Source organism: Dipteris shenzhenensis, chromosome 12 (assembly GCF_047967505.1).
Source record: "Dipteris shenzhenensis isolate YYH24624 ecotype China chromosome 12, Dip_SZ_1.0, whole genome shotgun sequence".
NCBI classification, from domain to species: domain Eukaryota; kingdom Viridiplantae; phylum Streptophyta; class Polypodiopsida; order Gleicheniales; family Dipteridaceae; genus Dipteris; species Dipteris shenzhenensis.
In genome coordinates this window covers 3,145,465-3,172,809 of record NC_141607.1, presented here as the reverse complement: position 1 = coordinate 3,172,809, position 27,345 = coordinate 3,145,465, and the positions used below count along the sequence as shown (strand labels likewise).

The following is a 27,345-nucleotide window of genomic DNA, read 5'->3' as shown; positions in this document are numbered from 1 at the left end:
AACAACACAATGACATCATGATTGGCCACTTTACTAATCCACTTCTTCTTAAACCCAGATTTCTTCTGGTACCCATACTGGGTTCCGACTTGCGCAAACCCACTTGGCTTGCTGCCCTTGGCATCTTCATAGTTCAGGGCTATGGCTATTGCATCATCCAATGTGTTCGCATACTTAGCCCGAACTTCCATTTTAATCTGATCATTCAATCCAAATATAAAATCTTTCACTTGGATTGATTGAGGTAGGGGTCCATCAACCTTCATTACACTCTCTCGAAACTTATCAGTGTATTCTACCACTGACAAATTTCTCTGAAGAAGGTTTCTATATTGATCCCAAGCTCGGGATGCTTTGTCAGGAGGTAAGAAGTGTTTCCTAAATTTCCTTTTAAACCCCTCCAAGGTAGTGGATGCAATACCATCTTTCCGTTGTTTAATCCACCACCGATCCACTGCCTCACTAAACATGTGGGTGGCCTTGCGGATTTTCTTGATATCATTTCTGATTTCACAAATGGCGAACGCCTCGTCCCATTTGTGTAACCAGGCCTCAATGACATCAGAACTACGGTCATTCATCCGACCAGAATACTTTTCCGGCCTATAATTAGCAATATTAAGTACTTTAGCCTTCCTAGGCTCGACCGTATGGATACTAGACTCGAATTTATTTATTTAAAATACCGCTAGAATACTGTACTTACAAACTGACAAAATTCAGGGTACTGGCACTCTGACACAATTCCCTATACTAGGGAATACCTGCAATCCCAGGTTCACCCTAACTAGGGTTTTTTTTTTTTTTCAAAAAAGAGACTTCTATTAAGTAAGAGAAAAAACCCGCGAGAGCAAGCTCAAAGCGGAATACATCATGAAATCATGAGGATAAATAAAAAACCCCCTCAGAGTGAGGTGGAAAACAACCAAGGCTGAGGCTGAAAGTGCCACCTCAACCCTGTAGTAGTCTCAGAGAAGAAAGGAGAATCCTTCCATTCCCTGAAGAAAGAAGCCCTCCTAGCTGAGGCTGCACGGGAGTCTCCCTGCATACCCGTCCATACGGCCATCAAAGTATGTACGATGTGTCTGTCCAGATACTAGCCAATGTGTGCGAGGGATGAACCTGAGTACCCTCCAAAGTCTCTGTGCATCTGGCTCTCCAGATATGCTAGGACTAACTAGGCATTTGACACAAGCATATATCACAATATACCCCAAACCACTTTCCCTATACTAGGAAAATTCCTGCATCAAACTGACTTTATCACAAAGGCGTATGCACAAGCATAATCTCCCAGATTGCCCATAGGAATTTGAAGAAGTCAAAAAAAATCCCAAGTCTGCTATGTACCCTGCTATGGCATCGAACCTTCATGCAGACTAAACATTCACGAGAACCTCTTCATGCAAGCGGAGCATCAACAAAAACTAAGGTCGGGGAAGAAAAAAAACACAGAATTGATGAATGTCAAAGAAAGCTCCCTGGTTGATCGCTCCTGCTACACGATTTGATACCCCTGGAGTCCTCACGTAGCGTAGATGTCCTGAAGCCTGCAGCCTCCACGTAACTCCCTGATAGCAGACGATACGACCTTTTGCTTCTTTTGCCAAAGCGTTGCTATTTGTTTGGAGTCTGTCTCAGCCTATGGCTATCTACGTGATCGGAAAAAAAAATTTGCGTAGCTTAAAATTTGTTGTAGGAGCGTAAGTTCCCGTAGGCAGGTGATGGAAGGCGCCGTCGATCCATTTCTGCAGATCAGTCACGACGCTGCCCGTACTAGCCGCCACGTATTTCCAACTAATTCACAACGAAACGATAGGCTCTATTCCTTCCAAAAGGATCGCACATCATCCAAACTGAAGACATGTCTCAGCCCACGTCGTTCAACCCCCTGCGCTCCTGTGACAGCTTGTAAGCCTAGAACTTGGCTGTATCATTAGCCTATCGGCTATTTTCACAGGCTCCCAGATCCTCCCTAATCTCTGCCTGTGCGTCGCCCCTCCATGTATCGCATCAAAGGCCTCCCCATAACACGAGCCACTGTTAAGCCCACGACCAATCACCTAACACACAACAAATCTTGATAGCCAGTGTGGGAGGACCACTGAATATCAATTCGTCACCCTTCGACACGATCGCTTCAGATTACGGTACTTTCTACCAGCTCGTTCTCTTCCAATGCAATCCCCTCGTTCAACCTATAGGCTCTGATACCAAATGACACAAGCTTCCTACTATTACAACAGAATCACGGGAGTAGCACCACATAGTTTCCTCCCAGCCAAATCCTGTTGAAGCATGACAGCTCACAGAGAAGTCGAAATCAGCCAATTCACGTGAAGGTCCATTCTTCTTCTCTCACTAACTCCAACAAGCCCCATCTCCCTAGATGGATCTAGATGCCACATGTCATCATCATAGGGCCTTTCCTAATGCATCTTTTCACCCCTCTCTTGGGATACATTTGATTCCCTTTGCCCCTAGGCACATTGCTCGCATTAGGCCCTTAGCCTTAGATCCACCTACTCTGGTGCTATCAGCCCTCACCTAGGACCTTGACAGTAATTCCCTCCCGATCATTTACATGAAGCGCAAACAGATATATTACAAACATAGATCCTTTAAAAGAAATGTCGACTGATTCTTCCGATGTCATGCTACCTCGGCTAGAGCGTAACAGCCACCCATGTCTGACTCGTATAGAGCAAAGACACCAAACCCTTTGGTCCAAATAGCTATTTCCCATGTTAGGGTGAGGGACTCAGAGGTGATGTATCAGAATAATTTGAAAACTCATGTCCAAACCCTGGCAATATGGCAACCCCGGCTGCTAAATCCAGAGGCAACTGGACTATCTCTATAGTTATCCAAAGAAAGTACAAATCTTTCTGGCCCTAAAATGAGACCAAAAACTCGAGAGATGATGCTCTGAAATCCCCTGTGCATGCCAATGCTGATGATGTGTGGCTCTCTGCAAATTCCTATACCAAATTCTCACGGAATACTGGAAGCATGGAGCACGAGAATCTGGAGCAATGGAAGTAGGCCAAGACCACTCTCTTGGGTCCCAGTGTAGCTCAGCAAGAGGTGTCCCCTAAAATATGAAAAGCCTCCATTTAGGCTCAGTTGCGACTGTAGTATGAGACGGATCTAATGACCAAACACTCCCCAAGAATCCTATAACTTTGATCCTCTACCAATCTGTGAAAGGTGGAAAGGTGAAAGCACATCCATTCATATCATGAATAGCATCTGAAACAACAAACCCCAAAAAACACTTGATGCAACACATCCATTCATATTTTTGCATTTGAAATAATTCGGCTGTACCAAACATAATCAGGCAGCTCTCGGTTGTGAATCTAACAAAAATAAAAGTTTGACCCGCCCAAATGCTCAAGGTGAGCTGTAGCAATTGTCCACATGAAAGCTGTCATCTCAAAGCCATTAGCCTCTAGGGACCTTTTATAGTCTTGCACTCAGCCTAGGCATGTTTGGTGGAAATCTTCTAGTCAATTTCAGTTTCCTTTCGTTGTCCTTTCACTCTTCCAGCTTCTCATGGACCTTCTCCTGCCACCTCTCGCCTCTTTAGTGGTGCCATCCACAGCTTATCCCAGTCTATTATTTCTCAGCATCCTCTTGGGAGATTGTCTCCAACATCTCACGCTACACGATTGGTGATCTAGTTGGTGATTTTTCTCATAGATTCAAAAAAGGGTCATTCACCCTCTGAGGAAGGTATTCTGATGATTATCAGCTACAAGACTTAGAGTAGAGACTTTCCTTAGAATGTGGAATGCACCAATTTATTTGCATCTTTGATTACCATGGCTTGGCTTGGCATTGTACGCGTCCCCTATCTTTCGCTTTTTGAAACAACTGCACTTGTACTTTACAATGGAATCTAGGCAATTCCCCCCTCGTATAATGCATGATGAGTTAACCATATAAATCAGAAATATAACCCTTTATGGTGAATGAATCTTGCAGAACTCCATTTTCTCAAAATCATAAGTTGAAAAGCAACTGCTATATCTTTCAAAAGAAAATGTTTCTTGTCTACTCACCCCAGTGAACACAGTAATGGCATTGGCATCCTTGGGCCCTGTGATAGGATAGGATTCGGACCACCTCCTCCATACTCCTCTTACACTGAATTTTGGCAAGAATTCAACCTTGCAAAACGTAGGCACAGTGCCATCTTTAACAAACATTTTATATAAAAGCACACGATTTATACCTGAATCTGTGAAACATTTTTAGTGCTATTGCTTGTAGACAGATGAAGATTAGATTACAAGGAATGCATCATAGAAGAAACAAAGATGATTCTACTAGTTGATATTATTGAATGAAACCTGGATTCTAAGTTGATTCTTGTTTGCATTTCTAAGAAAATCCTATCTGCATGAAAAAATTAAATACGTCTCTCCTCTAGCATTTTCAGGGAGTACAATTGTCTACTAGATCTTGTACACAATGTGACAAGACATTTAAAAATCCAAATTGCAAATCTATATCTTGAGAATTACCATGGCACCTGCGTATAGAGGTGCAAGGAGACTGTTGAATAGTCCATGTACGTCTGTAATGATGTCAATGGTTCAACCCTGATCCCCGATTGCCAATGAAAAAGACCATTTCATGGTACTTGGGATAAATAAATAAAATATATAACTTTTGAGAAACTTTTATTCATTAATACATAGACACATCCATGCATGCACTCGCGCGCACATACACACACACACTTTGTTTTTAAAAAATAAACTTTTCATTAAGAAGAACGTAAATTCATAGCTGTCTTAGAGTGGAACAGCTACTATTCAAAACTAAAAACAGTAATAAAAGACTTCCAACCGGGCCTGAGGAAGGTCTCCAAGGGAATGAGCATGATCGAAGCAAGATCTGCGTGCACACGTGCGCACACACACACTTTTTTTTTTGGTGAAATCATTGATTGATTATATTATATGAGTAACAACCTCAAAAAAAAAAAAAAAAGGTGCTACAATTACATCAACTGAATATTTCAGTATATGCCAAAAAGACCTCATGATCTATGCAGTGGGTCTGCAAGCAATCAAAGAAAGATTGCTGCAAAGAACGCCTAAAAAAGCCAAATAGAGAGAAAGTAGGATCACCAAAGACTTTACAATTCCTATATGTCCATAAAGTCCATAGTGCCCAGTAGCGAACCCAAATGAACAAAAGATGAAACTCCGGTCTGGATGGATGAAACTCAAATAGCCATAAGAACTTCCCAAACGGAACAAATGGGAATCTCGCTCGTAGGTGCTATCGAAGCAGATCAAAAAACTCACGAGAGCACGGACAATGCCAAAACAAGTGAGGCACAGTCTCCGAAGAAGCAGAACATCTATGGCAAAGTGCAGGAGCAATGTGTCGATGAGCTAATAGCTGTCCAAATGGAAACACTCCCAAAAGAACTCGCCAAAAGAAAACCTGTTGCCGAAGTGGTACCTTATAGGCCCAAAGTTGCTGTAATCTTTTCCTCCACCACTTGGCTGGGTGATGCATTCGCCAAACAGAATCACCTCTCTCTGAAACCCAAGGTTGAGGCAAAAGGATTTTATACAATACAGGTACAGTAATCTGAGATAGCCTCAAAGGATGAGAAGAGGACCCTGGAGAAGTCAAAGTCCAATCTTCCAGTCGGTCCTGGAGTTCCAAAGGAGGAATCGGAACAAAGGGCGAAAGCATAAAAGTAATTTGTCGCCACAAAGGATGATAATGAGAGCCCAATCCATATGTAGTGGCTGCTAGAGAAAAGGGGAGCACAGTACCAGCATCATCTATAATATCAGCAACCGAGGTGATGCCTTTAAACGAGACAAAGTAGGAATGTCGAGGTTCCTGTAAAGCCAAGGGAGGCTGAAAGACTTTTGACCAGTGAATGCTTTCAGCTCTCAAAGAATTCCCAAGCAAAGATTGCCGTCCATTCCATTCCAGATGAGAAAGAATATGCTTCCAGTCAAGAAGCAAGCGGGAGACAAAAGGGCATCCAGGCAAAGTGCCATCAGTGCAGCCCAAAAAGAAATCCTAGTGATCGAGTTGCCAATGACCAAACGCAGAAATACTGATATGAGTGGCCAGAGTCCTAATCATAAGAGCCCAAGGCTGATCACCTTACAGAAATCGCAGCAACATTTTCCCCCTGTGGGCATGAATATGCACATGAATATCCGTGATGTTCAATCCACCATGCATCTTGGGAGAACAAATGTGATGCATCGAAAGCAACTTGAGACTTTTTCTGCCATGTTTGGATCGCCAGAAGAGTTCCATAAAGACAGACATGAAATATGTAAGATCTGCCTTAGTGAACATGATCAATGGCAAGTAAAATTGAATATATGCCACAAGGATGGACTGCACTATTCGAAGACGAACGTGTAAAGGCCAGGTTGCCAGTTTCCAATACTCAAGCTTTTTCCGAAGCTTAGCCAAAACCCAATCAGTTTGTTGTCGGCGAGTGAGTTCCCACCCCAAAGGGTAACCAAGATGACGAACAAACTGAGTGGGTGGAATGATATCCCCGGGCCATAATACACTATGCCAGTCTTTGGAATGCAAAGGGAGCAGCTTAGACTTCTGAAAATTAACATGAAGACCAGTTGCCAAACCATAAATAGAGAGGGCCTGCATCAAGGCACCAAGATCATGGGGCGTATTCTTCGGGGTAAAGAAAGAATCATCAGCATAAGCTTGAGCAACCATGCTGCGATTAGCATCCAATTCCAAGCCATGAAGTGATCCTGTAGCCACAAGATGATCAATATATTGCAGCATAGGATGAGTAGCAATGGCATACAGTAAAGCACTGAGAGGGCATCCCTAGCGGACCGAACAACGAAGAGTCCACTCATCAGAGATATCCCCAGAGATAATGCAAGCCGCATTGCTATCTCTGTAAAGCCAGTAAATAACCTGCTGCATTTTTTGTCCAAGCCCCAAAGCTCGCATAGTTTGCGAGATGAAATCCCATTGAACTGTGTCAAAGGCTTTTGCAATATCTACCTGCAAGAGTAGAACATCCTGCTGCGTGTATTTGGCATATTCAGTCCCAATATAAGCATTGGCAATGTTATTTGTGATATGGCGACGTGGAACAAAGCCATATTGGGAGGGATGCAACCCATCATCATGCAAATAACCTTTAATCCGATCAACCACCATTTTGGCAATGATCTTGTAAATGACTGGCATGAGTGTGATTGGCCTCCAATCACTCAGTGAATCACATAGCTGCTTTTTTGGAATCAGCTTGAGAAGACCCTTTTTCCATGACAAAGGCATATGCTGATTTTGCCATGCTATATTTACCATTTGCAGCAAGGTGAATTTAAGAAGATCCCAGAACGCAAGAAAAAATTCAACAGTGAGACCATCCCATCCTGGAGATTTCCATCTGCCACAGGATCTCAGTGCATCAGACAATTCCCTTTCAGTGAAGGGATGTTCAAGTTCCAAAGCCTGAGCATCAACAGAATTGGATGAACATGCTGCAAAAGAAGTTGACGTGCAGACACGACTCGAGGAGAAAGAGTATCCAGATGCCCAAAATGAGTGGAGAAGTGCTGCACACATAAATCAGCAAGCTCTGAACGAGATGTTGACCAAGAACCATCAGGCATCCGGATCCGACAAATATTGGCAGCTTGTCTTTTGTAGTGTAAACTCTTAAAAAATTGCTTGGAAGAGCAGCCTTTGTCCAAAAATGCCTGTTGTCTGGATCGAGTTTCCCATTTAGTAAGCTTTCTGCGATCATTAGATTGAAGGGAGAATTGAGCCTGACATAAGAGCATGCTTTCCTCTGAAGACAAAGGGCGAAGATGAGCAAGCTCAGTCAAACTCTGACATGTAAATTTGGCATGTGCTACAGTATCCCTTGTGGCTTGCATATAGGATTTGCCATAATCTCGAATAACTGCTTGCATCCGAGCAACGAAAGCCTGCCAGACATAATCCAAACCAATGCGTATCTGACGAGAGAGAGGCTGAATAGCATCAGAGACCAAGGCTTTAAAGTCAGCATGATTCAGATAACTATTATTAATCAGCAAAAGCCTTCGGCAAGGCAATCTGTCAGTGGGAAATTCATGTAAGGAAAGCCTCAACCAAAGAGGAGCATGATCTGAATGTATGAAAGCATGATCAACCCAAAATTGATAAGTAAAGGCATCACAATGCTGTGGATCATCAATCTGATACCATCTATCCAAGCATGCCCGATAAGAAGATTGAGCATTATGCTGAAAGGTATAACCCGGAAGGATGAGCTGTAATTCCTTCTAGAGATCAACCAGGCGCAACTGAAGCAAAAAATTAGACCATGCCTGTGTTTCAGAAGCCAACATATGAGTGTGGCCTAAGGTGTTGTCACCCGATTGAGGGACATTATTAAAGTCACCACAAATGAAGGCATGTTGTCGCCATGGGTAAGTATGCATGGCAGCCCAAATCAAAGCTCTATCACGAGAAGACTGGGGAAGATAAACCGATGCAAATTCAAAAATTTTCCCTTGAACAAGGCATTGAACAATAATCCATCTACCATGGCGATCATTGAGAGCCACAACAGGTTGAAGGTCGTGCTTTACCAAAAAAGCCACACTAGAAAAGGAGTGCTCTCCAGCATAGAAGATATCATAACCAGCAAAATGGCCTATTTGACCAGCATACATATGCTGATTATGCTCTTACAAAGCAATTATATCAGGCTGCAATTGCCTGATATACATCCAGACCAGTTTTCATTTGCGACCATCACACATTCCCTGTACATTGAGAGTAACACACTTCAAATGATCAAGCATATTTACAGTTATGGGACACGTATGTACAGCAACTAACGGGCTGTCTACGTCTGCATTTCCACCTTAATGTCTGGGCCTCTGCCCTGGGATGAAGCATCAGCCTGAGGAGAGGACAAAAGTGCAGCAACTTCTTCTTCAGGAAACAAGGTCTGATTTGCAGTCACAGCAGCCCAGGTCAAGCCAACACTAGAGTCTTCAGCAGGTGTTTTCCCATGAGAGGATGCACCACTCCAAGTCCGAGAAGGCAAAGGTCGCCTGGGGGAGATCACTTTGCGAGGAGTTTGCCATCCATCAGTCAAAAAAATTTCCCCCTTCCCCTGAGGTGGAGAGGACAAAGGCACAGGAAAAGAAGCATTACCATGTGAGACAGCCGGGGCTTTGCCTTTGTCTTGAAGTTTGAAGAGAGAAAAACTGTTTGACCCCTTTGTTTTTTACCACAGAAGAGGCATTTGCGTTCTTATTCAAAGGCTAAACTATTTCAGCTTGCACTGGCATCCGTGGAGCTCGGGAAGGGCATTGTGAAGCCATGTGCCCAAATTGGTTGCATTCAAAGCAAGCACCTGCAAACAGCCCCTACTTGAGCTTGTAAAAGGCACTCCCCATGGAAACATTATTCACAGTGACCGAATATGAAGCTGGAGTGGGATGATCTGTATCCCACAAAATGCGGAAGCGATTCGAATTTCCATTGGGTCATGGTGGACATACCACCTTACTGAGGGAAGCTGCAATTTTAGGTAGAGGAGAAGACAAGAATTGAGGAAAATCCACAACTTCTACCCAAACAGGGCAATGATGCCAAATCAATGCCTGGTAATCCCGGGTGGGAGACCAGGGCAGAACATGGACCATCTAGAGTGCTCCAGCAAAACCTGACAGTGCTCCCCATCAGCCATGATGATCTAAAAAAAGCCCCTCGCTGCATAATGAACTTTTTTGACATAAGAACCACCCAGGGTTCGAGTCAACCAATTCCCAACATCTGCAGCAGCAGGCATCCATCCTGCGAAGAAAATTATAATGGCATGCTTTGCATACTCCTTAACTGGATCAAATATATCATCCACTTCCACCATAATGCCAGTGGTGGGAAGTGGATCTTTCCAACCTTTACGGCTGTCTTCAAACCTTTCATGCATAACCTCATAAACAAGCTGAGCCTCAGCACAGTCATGAAGGGAATCATCTGAATCCATCACCTGTTTTTGTTTCTTGTTGGAAACCAACTTGTCTTTGTGAAAGGTTTTCTCATAGGAATGATCCGCCATTCGAGTTAAGGAAAAAACTTGGAAGCAGCAACGCTTTACAAGGAGGAAAGCACACTAGGTACAAAATTGTACGGTGTTTTCCTGGCTGTACGGACGAAATCGTACGGATTTTTGACAGTACGAAAAATTTTTTTTCCCCTGACAGGCAGACTGTACGGACTTCCCCGACTATACGGACAAAACTGTACGGACGAAGTGTATGGAATTTTCTCGCTGTACGGACAAAATCGTACGGATTTTCTGACTACAGATTTTCGACAGTAAATTTTTCTTTTTTTTGACAAGCAAACTGTACGGACTTCCCCAACTGTACGGACAAAACTGTACGGACTGTACAGATTTTTCGGACTATACGGACGAGATCGTACACAGTTTTGATAGTACGATTTATTTTTTTTCGGATTTTCTGACAGAGCGTACGGACAGAAAACGGACGTCAAAAGGAACCTCGAGGGTGTCAAACTGAGGGAGAAACAAGCAACTGTAGCGTGGGAGCACGAGGGCTAGCACGGAATCTCACTCTCTCTCTCTCTCTCACACTCTCTCACACACACAATGCCTGCACACACACTTTCTTTTTTTTTTTTTTTTGGGTAAAATCCAGTGCATTGTATTTATATTGTCATAACTTTACAAGAGGGAAAGTCTGCAAGAATGGAGAGTATCCCACAGATCAGAAGCATAAAAAGAAAAGCTCAATGCAAGATGAATGTATATCACCCTCATGGCAGGCATCATACACACACACACTTTTTTTTTGTGAGAATCATACACACACACACACACACTTTGTTTTGTAAAGGAGAATTTCACTCAGAAACATGCTCATATTGTGAATAAAGAGAGTTTATCTGGTAATTTCCTTTAAAACGTTCGTTTTGGTACTTCTAAGCTTTTACAAAATGAAGGATACGATGCAATGGTAGACAATGAAGGAAGCGATCATCCATTGTGTACTCCCAAGCCTGCATCAACATTCTCAACTGCCATGTAACATTCCAAAAAACCAACAGAGCATTTGTGAAAACCGATATAGTCACATCAGCACAAAGAGTGTAGTGAAACATTAATTCTTTCAAAACAATGGTAGTAGTATATGCTGTATTTGCATGCTGAGAAGAGATCCCCCTACATGGGAGAGGTTTCAGTTGGCAGTCTGAGACCCATTTTGAAAATAAAAAGGGTGTATCTAGATCCATACATGGGAGAGGTTTCTGCTTGCTGTAAGACCCCCATTTTGTTTCACTTAAAGATCCTTTTTGTTGGACATGGAAAAGCCTCTTTGTCGTCTGCTGTAGCTCTATGCTCTATAAGAGACTTGACAGATTTAATATAAAGTTGTGGGCTGTTCATAGAGGCAACTCGTAGCAAGACACAATTTAATGGAAATTTAATCCTTTTGAGAGATAGTACGTAGTGGCACTTCAGTAATACACAATGTTACACATATGTTATGACCGAGCTTTGCAAACAGTTTTTGGTAGCACATGCCTAGGTTTGCATCGCACATGCTCCTGATGCATCATTGGAGCTTATTCAAGATCTTTTGCTCCTACCTATGATACGTGCCTAAGAGATAATAAACTATCTTTGCCATTATTCATTCTTGAAGATATCTTTTGCGCTCCCATCTTTTGTATGCTTTCTCAAAGGGCCTTTTGTTAGGATCTTCAGGAAAAGATGGGGAAAAGACTAAAGCGCTGTTCTGATTGCTGTCATATTCAAAAGGGTGAAAAAGATCCTAAATCTCTGGTCTGGCTCCCTTTCTTTGAAAGATGTCCAAAGCTTCAGAGCCTAATCATAAGTAATAATACAAGGGGGTGCAACGGCGTTACCAACCATTTGCTTGTACTCATGATGCTCCAAATAACTATTGTTGACTATAAGGAGTCTTTTATTTGGCAACCTGTCCTGTGGCATCTCATGAAAAGACAACCTTAGCCATATTGGAGCATGATCAGAATGAAGAAAGGTATAATACACCAACATTTGACAAGTAAGATCATCATACTGCTGAGCATTTACCATGTACCAATGGTCCAACCTGGTCTGATATGCAGACTGGGCATTATGCTGAGAAGTATATCCTGAAAGCATAGGCTTTAACTCTCTCCAAAGATCTACAAGACCAAGCTGAGAGATCAATTGAGATCAATGTCGACGAGTGTTACCAGAAGTATTATCCCCTTGTTGGGGTGCATTATTAAAATTCCCATAAAGAAATGCACGTTGTCTCCAACTACATTGGTGCATAGCCCCAAATTAAAGCTCTTCAATGAGAAGATTGAGGAGCATAAATAGATGCAAATTCAAGTATTTCACCCTGAATTAAACACTGAATGATGATGCACCTATCTTCTTTATCATTTAGAGCCAGAACTGGGTGAAGAGCACGTTCACAAGAAAAGCAACACCTGAAAAAGAGTGGTCTTCAGCATAGAAGATATCATAACCAGCATAATGGTGTGTCTTACTTGCATACATGTGTTGATTGTGCTCTTGTAGAGCCACTATCTCAGGTTGTAACTCATGAACATATGCCCGCACAAGATTCCATTCTTGAGGGTCACACTACTAGGAATAACCTCAGCCTTTCCTTTAACTTGAGCATTGCTTCATTTTTGGCTCCATAAGCCCTAGGGGCATCCTTATTTTCTACAAGGCAGGCACCGAGTCCAGAGGCATTCTACGTAGAACCGGGCATTGTGAGGCCATATGCTCAAATTTTCTGCATTCAAAGCATGCTCCAGGAAAGAGACCCCATTTTAGCTTATAAAATGCACTCCTTATAGCAACATTATTAACCTTTACAAACTAAGATTCTGGGGTGGGGATGTCCTTGTCCCACAAAATGCAAAGTTTGTTGGAATTCCCCATTTGGCTTGGGCAGACGCACCACCTTGCCCAAAGATGCTGCAATCTTTTGCAAGAGTTGGCTAAGCATTGAGGGAAATCCACAACCTCCACCCAAACCGGGCAACAATGCCTAATCAATGCTTGATAATCTTGTGTAGGAGACCAGGGCAAAACATGCACCAATTGCTGCCCATAATATTGAGGAGAGTGCTTCAATAACATTTGTTTATGCTGTTCATCTGCCATGATGACTTCAAAAAAACCCTTGGCAGCATAGTTCCCCTTCTAGGCAAGACAACCCACCAGAGTCCTTGTCAACCAATTGCCCACATCATCTGCAACAGCATTCAACCCGGGAAAAGAATAATAACGACATCCTTTGTATACTCTCTAAGCGGATCCCCTATCTCGTCAATCTCAATCATGATTCCCACGGTGGGGGCAGAATTTTTCTTGTATCTTCAAAGCCCTCATGCATCACATAAAAAACCAGCTGTGTCACATGAGAGGCATGAACATGGTAATCCTGACCCATTTTCTTTTGACTTTGTGAAGCTCTGTTGTAAGTCTTGCCAAACTGAGGGTCAGCCATCTTGTGACAAGAGAAACCCCAAACACAGCTATGTACTTGTAGAAGTAAAACCCAACCTTTAACCTTCAGAAATATCCACAGCAAGGCTATCTAGGGCAGCACACAACAGTTGGAAATCAGCTAGGAAAACCCAAGTTAAAGCGACTATGAAGAAAGTGCTGAATGATGAAAGTATATAAAAAGTATTTCTATATAACAAGGCTCCAAAACAGTGAATTATAGCCTGCTCACCCATGCACACAGACCCACGCAGCAGGCCATAGAAAAGGACAACAAAGTGGAGCAGGAGAGGTGGCAAGTCAAGGGATTTGTAAGAAAAGCTATTCGCGAACAGGCTTAGGGGAGGTTGTGCACAGGTAGCTGGGTCTCCAAAGAAGAAGTCCATGTGCATAAAGGCCCTGGGAGAGTAGCAGTCAGCAAAATGAGGAAGTAGAGGGTCTCAAATTGCAGTTACCAGCAGAACAGCATCCTCTGGAAGGTCGTGAAAGTGGCAGGGTCGATTGATGGGCTGTGGGCGCTCTGGAGGGGTGGTGCAGCACTAGCAAGCTGTGCAGGAGGGATCCGCCATAGCCTAGCTCTTCAGCTCTCTCTACACACACACGCTTTTTTTCCTGGGATGAACAGAACAGTTTCATTGCAAATTTGTACATTCATAGTTGCCCCCGCTCCATAAGGGAGCAACTACTACTGAAACTAGAAGCAGTGATAAAACACTTCCAGCTAGGCCAAAGGCAGGTCTCCAAAGAATGTGCCCGAGTGTGTGCTTGATGATGATGAGTAACTCATTAATTATGACACGGAACTTGGTCCCTTTTTAAGTTTTGTCAGTTATCCTTGTTAGCTTCTTCTAGGCTGCACTCCTTCCTATCTTGTCGCAGTAGAAGCACTTTAACTTCATATTTTAAGGAGACTCCAAGGATCTTTCCTGTTGACCATGCTTCTTTCGCTAAGCACCTATCTTCCCTTTGCCCTTGCCTTTGCTTGGAATTGAATTGCCATCTCACGTTTGTAATTCTTCATCTGCAGTTCTTATTCAGGGATCATGCTTGCACGCTACCTGGATTGTCCTCTTTCCGGTAGTTGATACCATAACAGATCCTTGATACCTATAGGGTGCTTGTTGAGCCCAAGCTGTGCTGAAGTCTTTGCATAACTAATCTTGTATGACTTGATCATTATGAGGAAGCCCTCTACCTCATAATGCTTAACCATCTTAAGAGAGATCATATGGTACAAGAGATTCATGATCCTCCTCCAGTTGATGGTCTCATACCAATCTTTGAGAATAGTCCATGCATCATAAGCATTTGAGGCTATTTGAATCAATGGTAGGACATTGTCCATCGTTTTCTGTTTATGGACTGAATAAACGTTTGCATAGACATCATTTTCTGTTTATGGACTGCATATACATCTACATACTTTAATCCCATGCTTCAAGCAGCGCCAGTTCTGGTGGTGTCACGATCGTACCAACCATGAGCCCTCATGGCCTTGGGTAGCCTCCATGAGGTCATAAAACTCTTGACTCTTACTATCGATGGCAAGTAGTTGGGATCCATCAGGCTATCTTCTCCAAATTTGGGGATAGCAAGATACTTGGAAGAATCCAAATTCAAAACATTCAATTGCTGTACATGACTGAGAACTTACTGCCGTATAAAAACAACAAACCTTAGAATACCTTGTTCAATGAAGCTTGTTGGCTGCCAATCTGGAAGATCCGGACTATGACAATCATGACGTTTGTGATGAGTATGACGATCATGACGATTATGACAATTATGAGATCTTTCTACCCGAGCGATAGGAATATCTGTCCATTGCATGGATTGTTGTCCTTCCTTTTTCTATCCAAATACAGCATCCACCATGTCAAATCTTTGTGGAATTTCTTCCTGGGACCCTCTGCAAATCACCTCCTCAGACAGAAAGCAGGTGTGCTTGAAGGCCCATGTGAACTACGTGTTGTGAATAAGGCTAGAGTTAACCGTAGGTTAGATCAGCTCGCTATAATTAGCCTGACTTAACGAAACTAACCCTGGTTAGTTAGTCTAATACTATTAGGTTAGTCTTCTAAAGTTTAGGGTACGCTCACACCTAGCTTTGAAGGCCAAAGATCCGTCAAAAGCCTAATTTTGACCCGGTGTTTGACTAGCCATAGCTTACTCAATTAAAGCCCAACCTGGACCTTGTGAAAGCCTATTTTTACACACTGAAAGAGCATGTTTTGCATACATTTGACTTAAGTTTGGACATCATTTCCGAAGCCAATAATTACAACTATTTGAGGCAAATTATCAAGGAAAAATCATCATCACTTCAATAAAACATATCAAAATTATTCGCAGTCTTCACCAACTGGTTCAGCCATTCAAAGGCAACAATTCTGAATGCTATCGGGCAATTTTGTCAACACTTCATTGACAAATTGGCATTGTCCACCTAGCATTGGCTGGTGTAGAACCTCCACATGACCTTCAGGCAGTCCCTTCCATCAATTCGAGTGAACTTTGGCTCCAACACTTTTTGACAATGCTTTCATGTCGTGTTTGATAGTGAACAGGTTTGTCTCAAAGAAGGGAATTCACAATGCACACAAGTAGCTAGCTCACAAAGTTTATAGATAATCCAAGGTAGTTCTCTTTCAATGGAAGATATTGCATTGGAAAGGCTGAAGTGTAGAGTGTATGATTGAGGTTCATTCAAACGTGTTTCTTTCCACAAACGATAAGCTTCCCAGACAATGTCGTTATCCTGCCCTAAGAGAATTTTTTCCTCCATCACAAGTAAACTAGATGACTCCTCCCTAGTCCCGAATTAGGCTTCAGTACTGAATATTTAATATTTATTTACAGGACAAGGACGAGAAACATAAGCCATATTACTTCCTTTGGATGAGAGTATTGGTTCTAAAGATGTCGAAGAAAAGTGAGACAGAAAATTTTGCTTTTGTAGAGGTAAAACTCACCGTACAACAATGGTATAACAGCAAGAAATTTTGCTAAACAAAAAACCCATCGGTCGATTCCGATTTCAATTGCTAAGTGGTATCATTCACTGGAACAAGTAAAAAATGATAAAACTCTGGACTGTTTTTTACCTGAGCATTCATGCCAGCATGAGTATGAACCACTCCTTTTGGCTTTCCTGTGGTTCCGCTGGTGTAAATGATCAATCCCGGGGTTTCATCTATAACACATTGCAAGAAAACTTAGTCACCACAAAATCTGAACCTAAACTGACAACTCTCAGGATACTATAACCCACCTTCAATAGCAGATAGACTAGTAATTTTGGCCAAGACTTGCTCAAAAGGAGCTCCATCCTTGTCAGTTGCTTCATCAAATTCAAGAAAAGGGACTTGAGGCAGAAGACAAAACTGAGCAGAACACTTGTGAGCGACATCCTGTAACGGTGCTTGATAGTCATGTGTGGCCATCACGACTGCTACATCCTGCATTTCAAATATGACCCCTCGAGTTAGTTGGTCAAAGGGATAGCCTTCACATGAAAAGGGTAATTACACCCTCCGTGGAAAGAAGGAGTACCGCATCCGTAAGCACATGCGTGAGCTCGGCTTCAGGATAGCTCAAAGCCAAAGGGACTGCAATACCGCGACACAGCCACGTTGCCCAAACCCCTGCCACAAACTCCGCAGATGGCTTTGCGATGATTCCTACACGTGCCCCGTCAAGGTCATGGTAAGAATTCGGTGCGACTGCAGCTGCTTTCTGGCCATTATTTTCGTTGCGTTCCTCTAAAACCTGCGACAGAAGACGTTGATTTCGACCCGAACGCATGCATCATAGGGACGGGGAGTATGAAACTGCGACAGTCACAGTTACCTTTTGGTAAATACATTTCAACTCGGAAGAGAGAAATAACGCAGATTGCAGCAGCTGCCCGTAGGTGTGAGAACGCTCTTCCGCAGAGATACTAAGAGTGGTCTGGGCTTTCAAGCCGAGGTTTACTACCGCCTTAATCACGTCCATATAATATAATGGAGTTGTCTTCCCCTGGAAGAAAAAACACACATGCTCGCAGCCAAGTACTAGCGAAATCGCACCGTTGCGAAGACGGAGGTTACGTTGCGCGTGCGTAGTCAATAATTTGTTTCGCAGACGATGTTCTTGTTTAAAGGTAGGAGAGGAGGCAATGAGATGAGGCACTTACTGAGATACTTGAGGAGGAAGCGGGAGATGAGGATGAGGGAAGGTGTTGCAGTAGGTAGTGAAGATGGATTAAGGAAGAAGGAGCGAGTAGTTGCGTTGCAGAATGCTGACTTTGTGTGCATGTGTAGGAAGTGTTGGAGGTGGCGAAACGTGATATTGATTGTGTTGATAATTGAATGCGTGTGTGTGTGTCATCAAGATCACAAACACGTGATGCATGCATGCAATCAATCACTGATGCATCAATTTCAAAGGCAATCACTTGGACGTTGGGTGAAAGAGCACCACATGCATGGGCCCAAAGTTATACCCTCTCTCTCTCTCTCTCTCTCTCTCTCTCTCATCTGGTCGTTACCGTTGTCTTTCAGCAATGGATTTGGAACACTCTCCAACCTCTCGCTGCACCTGGATCAAAGATGTTTGGTGACTTCCACCTGCTCAATGCACATAGGCATGTCTAGCCAGATTCCACTCAGAGTGTGATCACTGGCATTGGCCATCATGCCAAGAGAATCCATTCCAAAACATACCTCCACTCTAGAAACATCCTTAGCCTCTGTCACAACCCTAGCAGCACAAAAACCTTATAGTCCACAAATTCAAAGGTCACATAAAAAACTTCCAGTCCACAAATTCAAAGGTCAGATAAAAGAGTCTACTCACCCCCGGCATAACCATATGTTTAGAAACCTCTTACAAACCCCATTTCTCAAAATGACAATAGTGGAGTGTCATAGCTAGTGGGCATATCTTATGGAAAACTAACCCACACAAAACCAAATTTTGACAATATGAGAGGCATTGAGATGCTTAATTAACATAAACTTGGAATTGTGCCCTCTAAACCATTGTAGGAAACGCTAAGCTATTTGAGTTGAGGCATACTTCCAAGGGATGATGGTACATCCTTGTGAGATTATTGGTCAAAGAAATCGAGCTTTGCAAATTTGCAAGGGAAGATAAATGAGTAAGCTCTTGAGGTAAAGATTCAGCACCCAACTAATACTATCATTGTCAACATGTAAGCTATAGCAACTTTATAGCACATTGTGTGATAAGTCATGGCCTTTATACTTAATAGCGCAACGCATTTGTCACAACGACTGGAGGACATTGAAATTCTTGTATCATATGCAATTTTAAAACTTTATGCTACCAAACCTTTAGTTATGAGGATGTAATTAGACAAATTGATCATTTGGTTTGTTCACCAATTGTGCACTAGCATCACCATTTGAAAGAGCCTTGGATTGGAGGGTGCGAGGAGAGCAAGCTTCTATGCTCAAGGGTTTGCTTTAGTAAAGGCTCAATTTTGCCTCTATTATCTTTTCACAATGGGGGTAAAGAATCCTTAGAGCTAGGGCATTGCCTAGTTAGTGATGCAGCTCATAAACTCTAGCCTTGGCTTAATCATGTGGATCGTCTTCTTTTCCTACTCTCTATTTTGTTGTCTCCCCTCTCAGCTATCAACACAACAATAAATGGTCCACCGTCTCTCTGTCTCTCTATCTCTGTCTTTGTCTCTCTCTCTCTCTTATCTTGATTAAAGGTCCAACAACAATGCAGAACATGAAATATTTAGGACTCTCACAAACAACATATTTTTGCTCCTTTTGATTTAAAAAAAGGCAAAATATAACTATGATAACACAAATTTTGAAGGTCTTGTGACCTCCTATTAAACAACTATATCAAGTCAAAGCACCTCAAGTTTTAACATTTCTCCCAACCCTCTAGTGGACCAACCATGCTCTCTAGATTGGGGTGAGCCCTCATACCAAAGTAGATGCCCATTATGGATTATCCTATGTTTACCAAAGGAGATGTCACAACAACGTATCATCATGTAACCCATTTCTATAAACTTGTAACTCATCCCTTCAAACATTGCCGATCCCCTTCCCTTATATACCTTGACCACTCTCTTCAAATTTAGATACTTGTCAACAACATACGATATAGAACTCTTACTTCACTCAATTGCCTCTCATATAACATTTCTACAAGGAGCGATGATAGGGTCATCACTTGAAGGGTGCCTAAGAAAGATGACCACCAAGATTAATCATGATCACCATTAGGTGGTGACCTCCACTAACCAACACTTGTTGTAGCGAAGTTCTCAAACCAAAGAAATTTGCACTTGCAATAGTGGGTATTAGGTGCACTTTAAAAATATGACTTATGCTAGTGTTCTACATTTTCTTTCTCCATTTATGTCTCCATGATTGCTTTCTTCAGCATAGTACTTCCTTGTGGGACCTGCATTCAAGTTAGATCAACCATCATCCCATGCAAACTCTATGCAACATGTCATTTATGTTTCCTTTTAGTTACCATACTGAAGTGCTCCACCTAGATGTTTATATCTATAAACTTCTTATCACAACTCAGTCACCATCTCTCATGCCAATTGAATACAATCCCTCTTTTATTACCCCTCTTTGGTGGTAGATTGCTTCGATCCCTCTAAAGGTTTTCATGAATGTCCATCATGTTAGTCATTATTAAATGTGTCATGATCGAGGAGGTTAATTGTCTCTGAGATAGCTTCTTGGCAAGTCTCTTCAATCACTCATTACATGAATCTACACCATTTTGAAGACCTTTTTTGAGGAAAAATGACTTAGAAATGAGTGGAAATAACTTTTTCAAAGACATGGAAATAAGCATCAAGATTAGAGTTGATATTTTAATTTTTCGTTCTTTTATTAAAACTTATTTTGATACTCATTTGAAAAACTACTAAGGACCTACCGGATAACCGAGCTACTCAAATGCCTTCTCCTCATATGGGGGGCTTACAAGTAGAGTTAGCTGGTTCCCACGTAGTTACATGAGAGTGGAGCGTTGATATCTAACACCCCCCCTCAATGTCCACCCGCAAGTGAACTTACTTTTTTGGTCCAATGCCAAGTCGATGAAGATGCCTCTCCAACAAGTCTCTTCCAAGAGCCTTCGTGAAGATGTCCGCAGCATTCTCTGTAGTCGGACAATACACCAAGTTGACCTCTCCATCCATGATGAGCTCGCATACAAAGTGATATTGAATCTCAATGTGTTTTGTGCGAGCGTGGAACACATGGTTCTTTGCAATCACCATGCAACTCTGATTGTCACATGATAACTGCATAGGCTTGTTCTGCATTGCACCCATGTCCCCTAAAATCCTCCGTAACCACAGTGCCTCACAAGAAGCAAAGCATGCTAATTTGTACTCGGCCTCGGTAGAAGAAAGAGCAACTGTGGGTTGCTTCTTGCTGACCCATGACACAACTCCAGATCCAAGTGAGAAACAATCACCTATCACTGATCTCTTGCTATCCACGTCTCCTGCCCAATCTGAGTCATAGAATCCGGTCAAGATGTTGCCCTTGGTATAGGTGATGCCATAATCAAGTGTGCCTTTGATGTATTTTAGCACTCGCATCCCTGCCCTCCAATGGTTCTCCTGGGGCTTATTGGAAAACCTACTTAGTACACCAGTCGCAAAGCTGATGTCCGGCTGCGTGTTGCACGAGTAAATCAAGCTGCCCACAAGCCTTCTGTACTTTTCTTCGTCCACCAGTGGTATGAATCCTCATTTGAGAGCTTCACGTCAACCTCCATAGAGGTACCAACTGTCTTGCACTCAGCCATGCCAAATACCTTCAGTATCTCTCCAACATACTTCAGTTGTGAAATGAAGATCTATTTCGGCTCTTGCCAAATTTCAATCCCCAAATAGAAATGCATCAACTGTCATTTCAAACTCTCTTCCTAGCAAATGCTTTGTCTGCAAGATCTTCTCTTCATGGTTCCCTGTTATGACAAGGTCTTCCACATAAAGGACCACGATCATACACCTGCCTCCTTCTCTGAAGATATACAAATTTGCATCAGATAGGCTCCTCCTGAACCCGTTTTGCTAAAAACCTCTTGAGACCCTCAGGATTTATGGGATTGGTGAAGCCTCTCCACTCAGCCCCAATATGTCTCTGATAGGTCTGGCTCCCAACAAAGGCTGACATACATATCACTTGGGTGGACCAAAGAGTTAAAGAAAAGAGAGTGTAAGCATTGCCGCTCAAGTCTAGCAAGCATGGCATATCCCCTATTGACTCAGGCCTACATTTGCTTGGTCACATTGTGAAAATTGGGCTAGAGAAAAGAACACCCAAGTATTTATAGAATGCAACAACGTTTATCGGTAATCCATCTAGTGTGAAGTGCTCTCCATGCATGCCTGCCTAGGATGTATTGAAGTCATGACCTTGGTTTTACCAAGGTTGACCTTCCAATCATGTGTCTCGCAAAAAGTATGAAGTGCATGCAAATGTCACCGGAGACCCTCTGCTAAGGATGAGAGTAAGACCACATCATTTGCTGTAGGAGGAGTTGGATCAAGGATCCGGCGAGAGAAACTCAAAAGAAGAAAACACCTTGGAGGAATCCCCTAGCTGCCTACCAAACGGTCAACTATCCATCCGAGTGATGGGACCTATGTATGTGTATCTTTATACTTTCATATCATCTTGCTTATCATTTTTCACAAATCGGTAGTTGTAAAAGTAGCAGGTTTCCTATTCAAAAAGTGTAACATGATTTGATGACTTGAGTTTCATCAAGGGTTTGAATCATAAAATGTGTAAAGTATGTAAAATATGATTCCTTTTGTTTTTTAACCTTTCTCTTAACATCGTGCGAAAGAGAGTCATAAAAGCATAATCCTATATTATACATGTAAAGACACAACCACGTACTTGCGCACTCTCCATATCTTGGGTAGTCATTCATGGTCCACATTAAGATACCCTTGTCTAAAATATCATTATATATATATATATATATATATAGCTAGGTAAGTTATATTATTAATACTCTTGTGTATTATATATATTTTTGGGTGGAGATTATTTTCATCTTTCTCCTTTCTAAATTCCCTTATTAGTACGAACCGGATTTCTTTTTGAAAAAATTAAGTCATTGGTATATATTGATGAGCCTAGATGACCCCCCTTCATGTCTCTAAACCATTTAATCAATTGCATGTCTCTTTTATAAAATGATAATTTAATGAAGGAACTGGAAGTATGCTTCATTTTTTAATGTACTGCTTTTCTAATGTTTTAATGGTTGACATAGTGTATATTGTAGTTGGCTTCACTTTAGCGTAATATGCAATTTATATTTCTATTCCTCTTTTCTTGCAGTTATATATATATATATATATATAAAAGCTTGCTTACATGTTTCTTATAGAACATTTTTGTCTTGTTCTATGCATATTATATGTATATGATGTCTTTAAATTATTTTTTTCTATTTTTGGTTATCTAAGTTGACTTTTATAATTACTTTAAATTATATTAAATTAATTTTCTTTTTTAAGTGTTTGGTTTTTTAATTGTCTCATAGTTAACTTTTTTCTTGACCTTTATCATTATCATAGCAACTTTTTGATATGGCTTTGGTGTGGGCTTGGACTACACTCCTTGGCATCTTTTCCTTAAGAAAAAGGGTTCAATAGCATTTTTTACCTTGGCATCATCGATTACAACTTGTTTTAGGATACTTAAGTTTTTCTTGGTAGTTTCCTCTATTGTGCATTTTCTTTATTTTTTAATCCTCAAAATAGTTAATTTTTTTCACGTGCTTATTTAGGCCCTTTTTCATTGCAAGTGCTTTATTTTCACACTTTTTTTTTGGGTGAAAATTTTGATACCCCCGATGATTGCGGTCCTTCCATAGGGTCCATAGTGCCAAATAATGAGGACCCAATAAAACAAAACATCATATCCTTGCCACACAAGATGAAAACCAAATAGCCAAAAATTCTTGCCAAAGGAAGCATTGGGGAAAAGAACCTATAGCCATTGTTGAGTAAAAGTGAAAAATCATGAGACTCTGGGCAATGCCAAAATAGATGAGGCATAGACTCCATTATCCATATATAGATAGACACCGTCGATAAGTAGCAGGAGTAATATGATGACGAGCTAAGATTTGTCCAAAGGAAGAACTCCAAGCATAACCCGCCATAAAAAGAACTTTGATGAAGAGGGAGTTTGGAAGCCCAAATGCACAAGTGTGCATGTGCACACACAAACATATGCATATACATACATACATATGTATGTATGTATGTATTATTTTGTGTGTGTGTGTGTGATACTGCGTCTAGAGCTCCAAGATAGACTTGAGGATTGTACTCTTCTTTCATTACACTCATCCATTCGTATTTTGAAGCTCTCCAATATTACAATGTCCTCTCTATATAAAGTTTTTTTGCCTCCACCATGGGTTGTAGCTAGGGCAAATGAGATTTGGCATTTGAATCATCCAGCCAATTGGTGGTGGAAAAGATTGAAGCAGATTTGGTATTCAAAGGTCCCTCTTTGATGGTGCATTCTATTGGGGGTCCTCCCATCCTAGCATGCTGACATATTGCTCCTGCTATTTGTCGTTGTTGTTTGGCCCAGAGTGAGTTTGTGTCTCATGTTTTTGGGCACTGCCTCAACACCCATGACTTCTTGGGTCTTCTTTGGCGGCGGTTACAATTGAGATTTCCTCATTCTACCTTCAGCAAGTCTTTCTAGCTTTTTGGGATTCATCCTTGCCAACCGGAGTTTGAGTTATTCTTTTCATGGGTTCACTATTGGGCACTCTGTACTGTCTAGAAAGATAGAAACCACGTAGTCTTTGGTGATCCTAACTTTTCTACTTTTCTTTTTTTTAGACACGATCTTTGCATCAATCTCTCTTTGATTGTCTGCAAACTCGTGACATAGATTACAATGTATACTTGTCATATGCTAAAATTTTCGGCTGATGTACTTTTGAGCTCCCTTTTTAGGGGAAGCTATTTTGTAATATAGAGCAAAGGAGCTTGGATTTGTGGGATTGTACATTTGGAGGCTTGAGGCCCTTATACTTTTGGTATAGGCTTTGGCCTACATGAAGGAAGGCTTATGCACATTGGAAGCTTTAATGCCTAAATGGTGACTTTATATTTTGCGTTATTATGAAGGTGATATCCACCATGGCCCTTGTTTGTATGCATGTTAAGCATGAATGACTAGTGGTACAACACTTTGCAGGACCATTGATAAACTAGGAGATGGGATATTTTTTGACCCCAATGTGAATATACGATTGATAGATGAAAGCTCAATCCTACTCTTTGAAGCACTTGGCAGTCCTTATACACTTTTGGAGGTTTGAATGGACTTGGTGACTACAAGAATAGAGGCTATCATGACTCGCTTGACACTGTTTTTGGTCCTCTAAGGGTCCTAAGGGATGACTTGGTTAGTGAGTTGCTAATCAAGGCCATAGCTTTGAAATTAGTTCATTTGATCAATTTGACCTTGCAAATTATGGTTAGTATGAGGCTTAAATGTGGGTTAGTAGAAGTTTAAGGGCTTCTAGTGTGTTTAGGGTGTTTTTGTTTGCACGTGGAGGTCCTAGATGTTTTTTTGTCTTTTGTCCTAAAGCTTTTGTCTATTGTTAGGTATCTCTCTCTAAAGATGGAGGCTCTCTTTGTCTCTTGTATGACACCACATTTATATTACTTTTGCCAAAATAGGCACTCTATCCCCACTTTTATTTAATGGCCCATCCACCGCACACACACACACACACACACACCTTTTCACCTCTTTTCTCTCCTCTCTTTCACTCATGTACCTTTCCCAATATTCCTTCCCCTTCACTTTCTTTTTCTCTTTTCCTTTCCTTCCAATTTACACCTATCGTTTCCTTTCACAAGTTATTCGAATATTTATCGAGCTACTTACACTTGGACTTATAATGACACTCCAAAAGGCAAGGCCATAGTGGGATCCCCACCCTGTTTAAGTTCTCTTTATGCTAGCATTTCAACCAGGTTGCCTGAGACTCTCGAGCATCCTCCTTGTTAACATTTTGGAATCTCTATTTTACCTGAGCTCTATTATATTTGATGGCATAGAGACATAGACACTCGTTTAGAAGGTCTTCTTGGCTGGCTGGGATTCACCTACTACCATATCATGTGTAGATGCTCCAATGACCTTAACAGCTCCGTTGTTAATCTCTCATCTCCGTGACCATTGTAGTACATAGTGGTCTACCACTTGTAGAGTCTATTGAGAGATCTAGCTTTATACATGTTGACACTATATGTAGGCTGTTTTCGTCCACTATCCCCTCACTTTGGGAGGTTTGAGTAGCTCTTATCCATGGATTTCCCTTTACAAATTAAGCAACGACCAACAAATAAGTGTAGGGATGCTAAGCTCGTTTCTCATCTCGGTGCTTGGGTTTCTGGGATGGCTTACTCTTGGATGGCTTACTCTGCATATGTTGTGTGTGTCATGTTTATATTGTGGGTGTGTGTCGTGTTGTGTTGATCTCCAGATTGCAGAGGGAAATCGCCTTGCTGGTATATCCACTCACAATACAAAATTTTATATGGTTCTACTTACAAACCTTCCATATGTAGATAGATATTCTATCCTCTTCCCTTATTCATGAAGAGGCCCTTTGGGACACTATGGAAGAGATACTGTAAGGATTAGGAGGAACCCATAGGATTCATTATATATGCATTGTGTCGGTTAGCAACCATGATTGTTTAAGCTACATGGGTTTGTGTTCTTATGAAATAGAAATTCATTCTGAAATAATTGCTTTTAAATTTATCCCAACACATACTTAGATCTCCCTAGAAAACTTTGAAGTCTTTCTTAAATATTGTTAAGATTCCAAATTCTTTGTAGACTTGAAGATGGATTTGGACTTAAGGATATGCATAGAAAGATAGACTACTAGCTACTTTGCCTTGACATTTAAAAGGAGGAACAACGTTTCTTATGGGTTTCCCTAACCTTGGTCCTATTTTTACTTGATACAGTCTTCATTCGGGGTGCTTTCAACATGAAAGCCTTATTTTTCTTGTAAATTGTTGACAGTACGGATTCCTTGGTTTCTTCATTCTATATTCACATTATGGATTTCTAGGTTTCCTCACTCTATATGCCAATTTATGGAGATCTTTTATAAAGCCTTATTTTATGAATCCCTATCGGAGATATTCGAACATTAGAAGGATGAAAAATGAAACTTTGGGTCTTAGAAATATAGCACTACATGCCTAGCTTGATTGCTCCCTTCAAATTTTTGATGGAGTTGAAGTCCTTGGATCCAAGAGAGGAGTTAGAATACTACAAGCTTGGATTACTATGCCAACCTTTGCCAATTTCTTTATTACCTCAATATTTTTGTTCACCTTATACACCTATTTTGTAGCCTGGATAGCTCTCAATCCTTGAGAACTTGAAGCTGAGTCCAACTGAGAAGTTGTAGATATATGAATAAGCTACAACTTTGCTTTTGGAAGAAAACCCATCCCATACTTATAACAAAAGTTATGGTACTGTAGAAAAAGCAAAAGTTTTTTTTTGCTACAGTCAGGAAAATGCCTTGAAATTGCAAAAATTTCTAGACAGCTAGTTTGCAACCTCATTACCTCTCAATCTTTGAGGATTTGCAGTATGAGTCCAATTAATAAGTTATAGATCTATGAATAAGCTATAACTCTTCTTTTGGAAGGAAACCCGTCTGACATTTATAACAAAAGTTATGATGCTATC

At 41.4% G+C, this 27,345-nt stretch overlaps 1 protein-coding gene across 7 annotated transcripts in view; it reads right to left on the bottom strand.

Annotated features, from left to right (window-relative positions):
- LOC147895687 (putative CoA ligase CCL8) overlaps positions 1-17,848 on the bottom strand; it is an 86,830-nt gene extending 68,982 nt beyond the window's left edge. For 3 of the 7 annotated variants that reach the window (XR_015541896.1, XM_087382715.1, XM_087382720.1), the window contains exons 1-8: positions 17,733-17,848; positions 17,405-17,575; positions 17,108-17,323; positions 16,827-17,013; positions 16,660-16,748; positions 11,022-11,091; positions 4,533-4,585; positions 4,068-4,175 (exon numbers count right to left, since the gene is read on the bottom strand). Coding sequence is in view for 6 of the 7 variants with exons in the window: in XM_087382715.1 (XP_087238841.1) it covers positions 4,068-4,175; positions 4,533-4,585; positions 11,022-11,091; positions 16,660-16,748; positions 16,827-17,013; positions 17,108-17,323; positions 17,405-17,551 (870 nt within the window). In the remaining variant the exon portion in view is untranslated. Of the gene's footprint in view, positions 1-4,067; positions 4,176-4,532; positions 4,586-11,021; positions 11,092-16,659; positions 16,749-16,826; positions 17,014-17,107; positions 17,324-17,404; positions 17,576-17,732 lie in introns of those variants that run through there. The other 4 variants (XM_087382716.1, XM_087382717.1, XM_087382719.1 and 1 more) reach the window with 4 other exon arrangements.
- Positions 17,849-27,345: the final 9,497 nt, after the last annotated feature.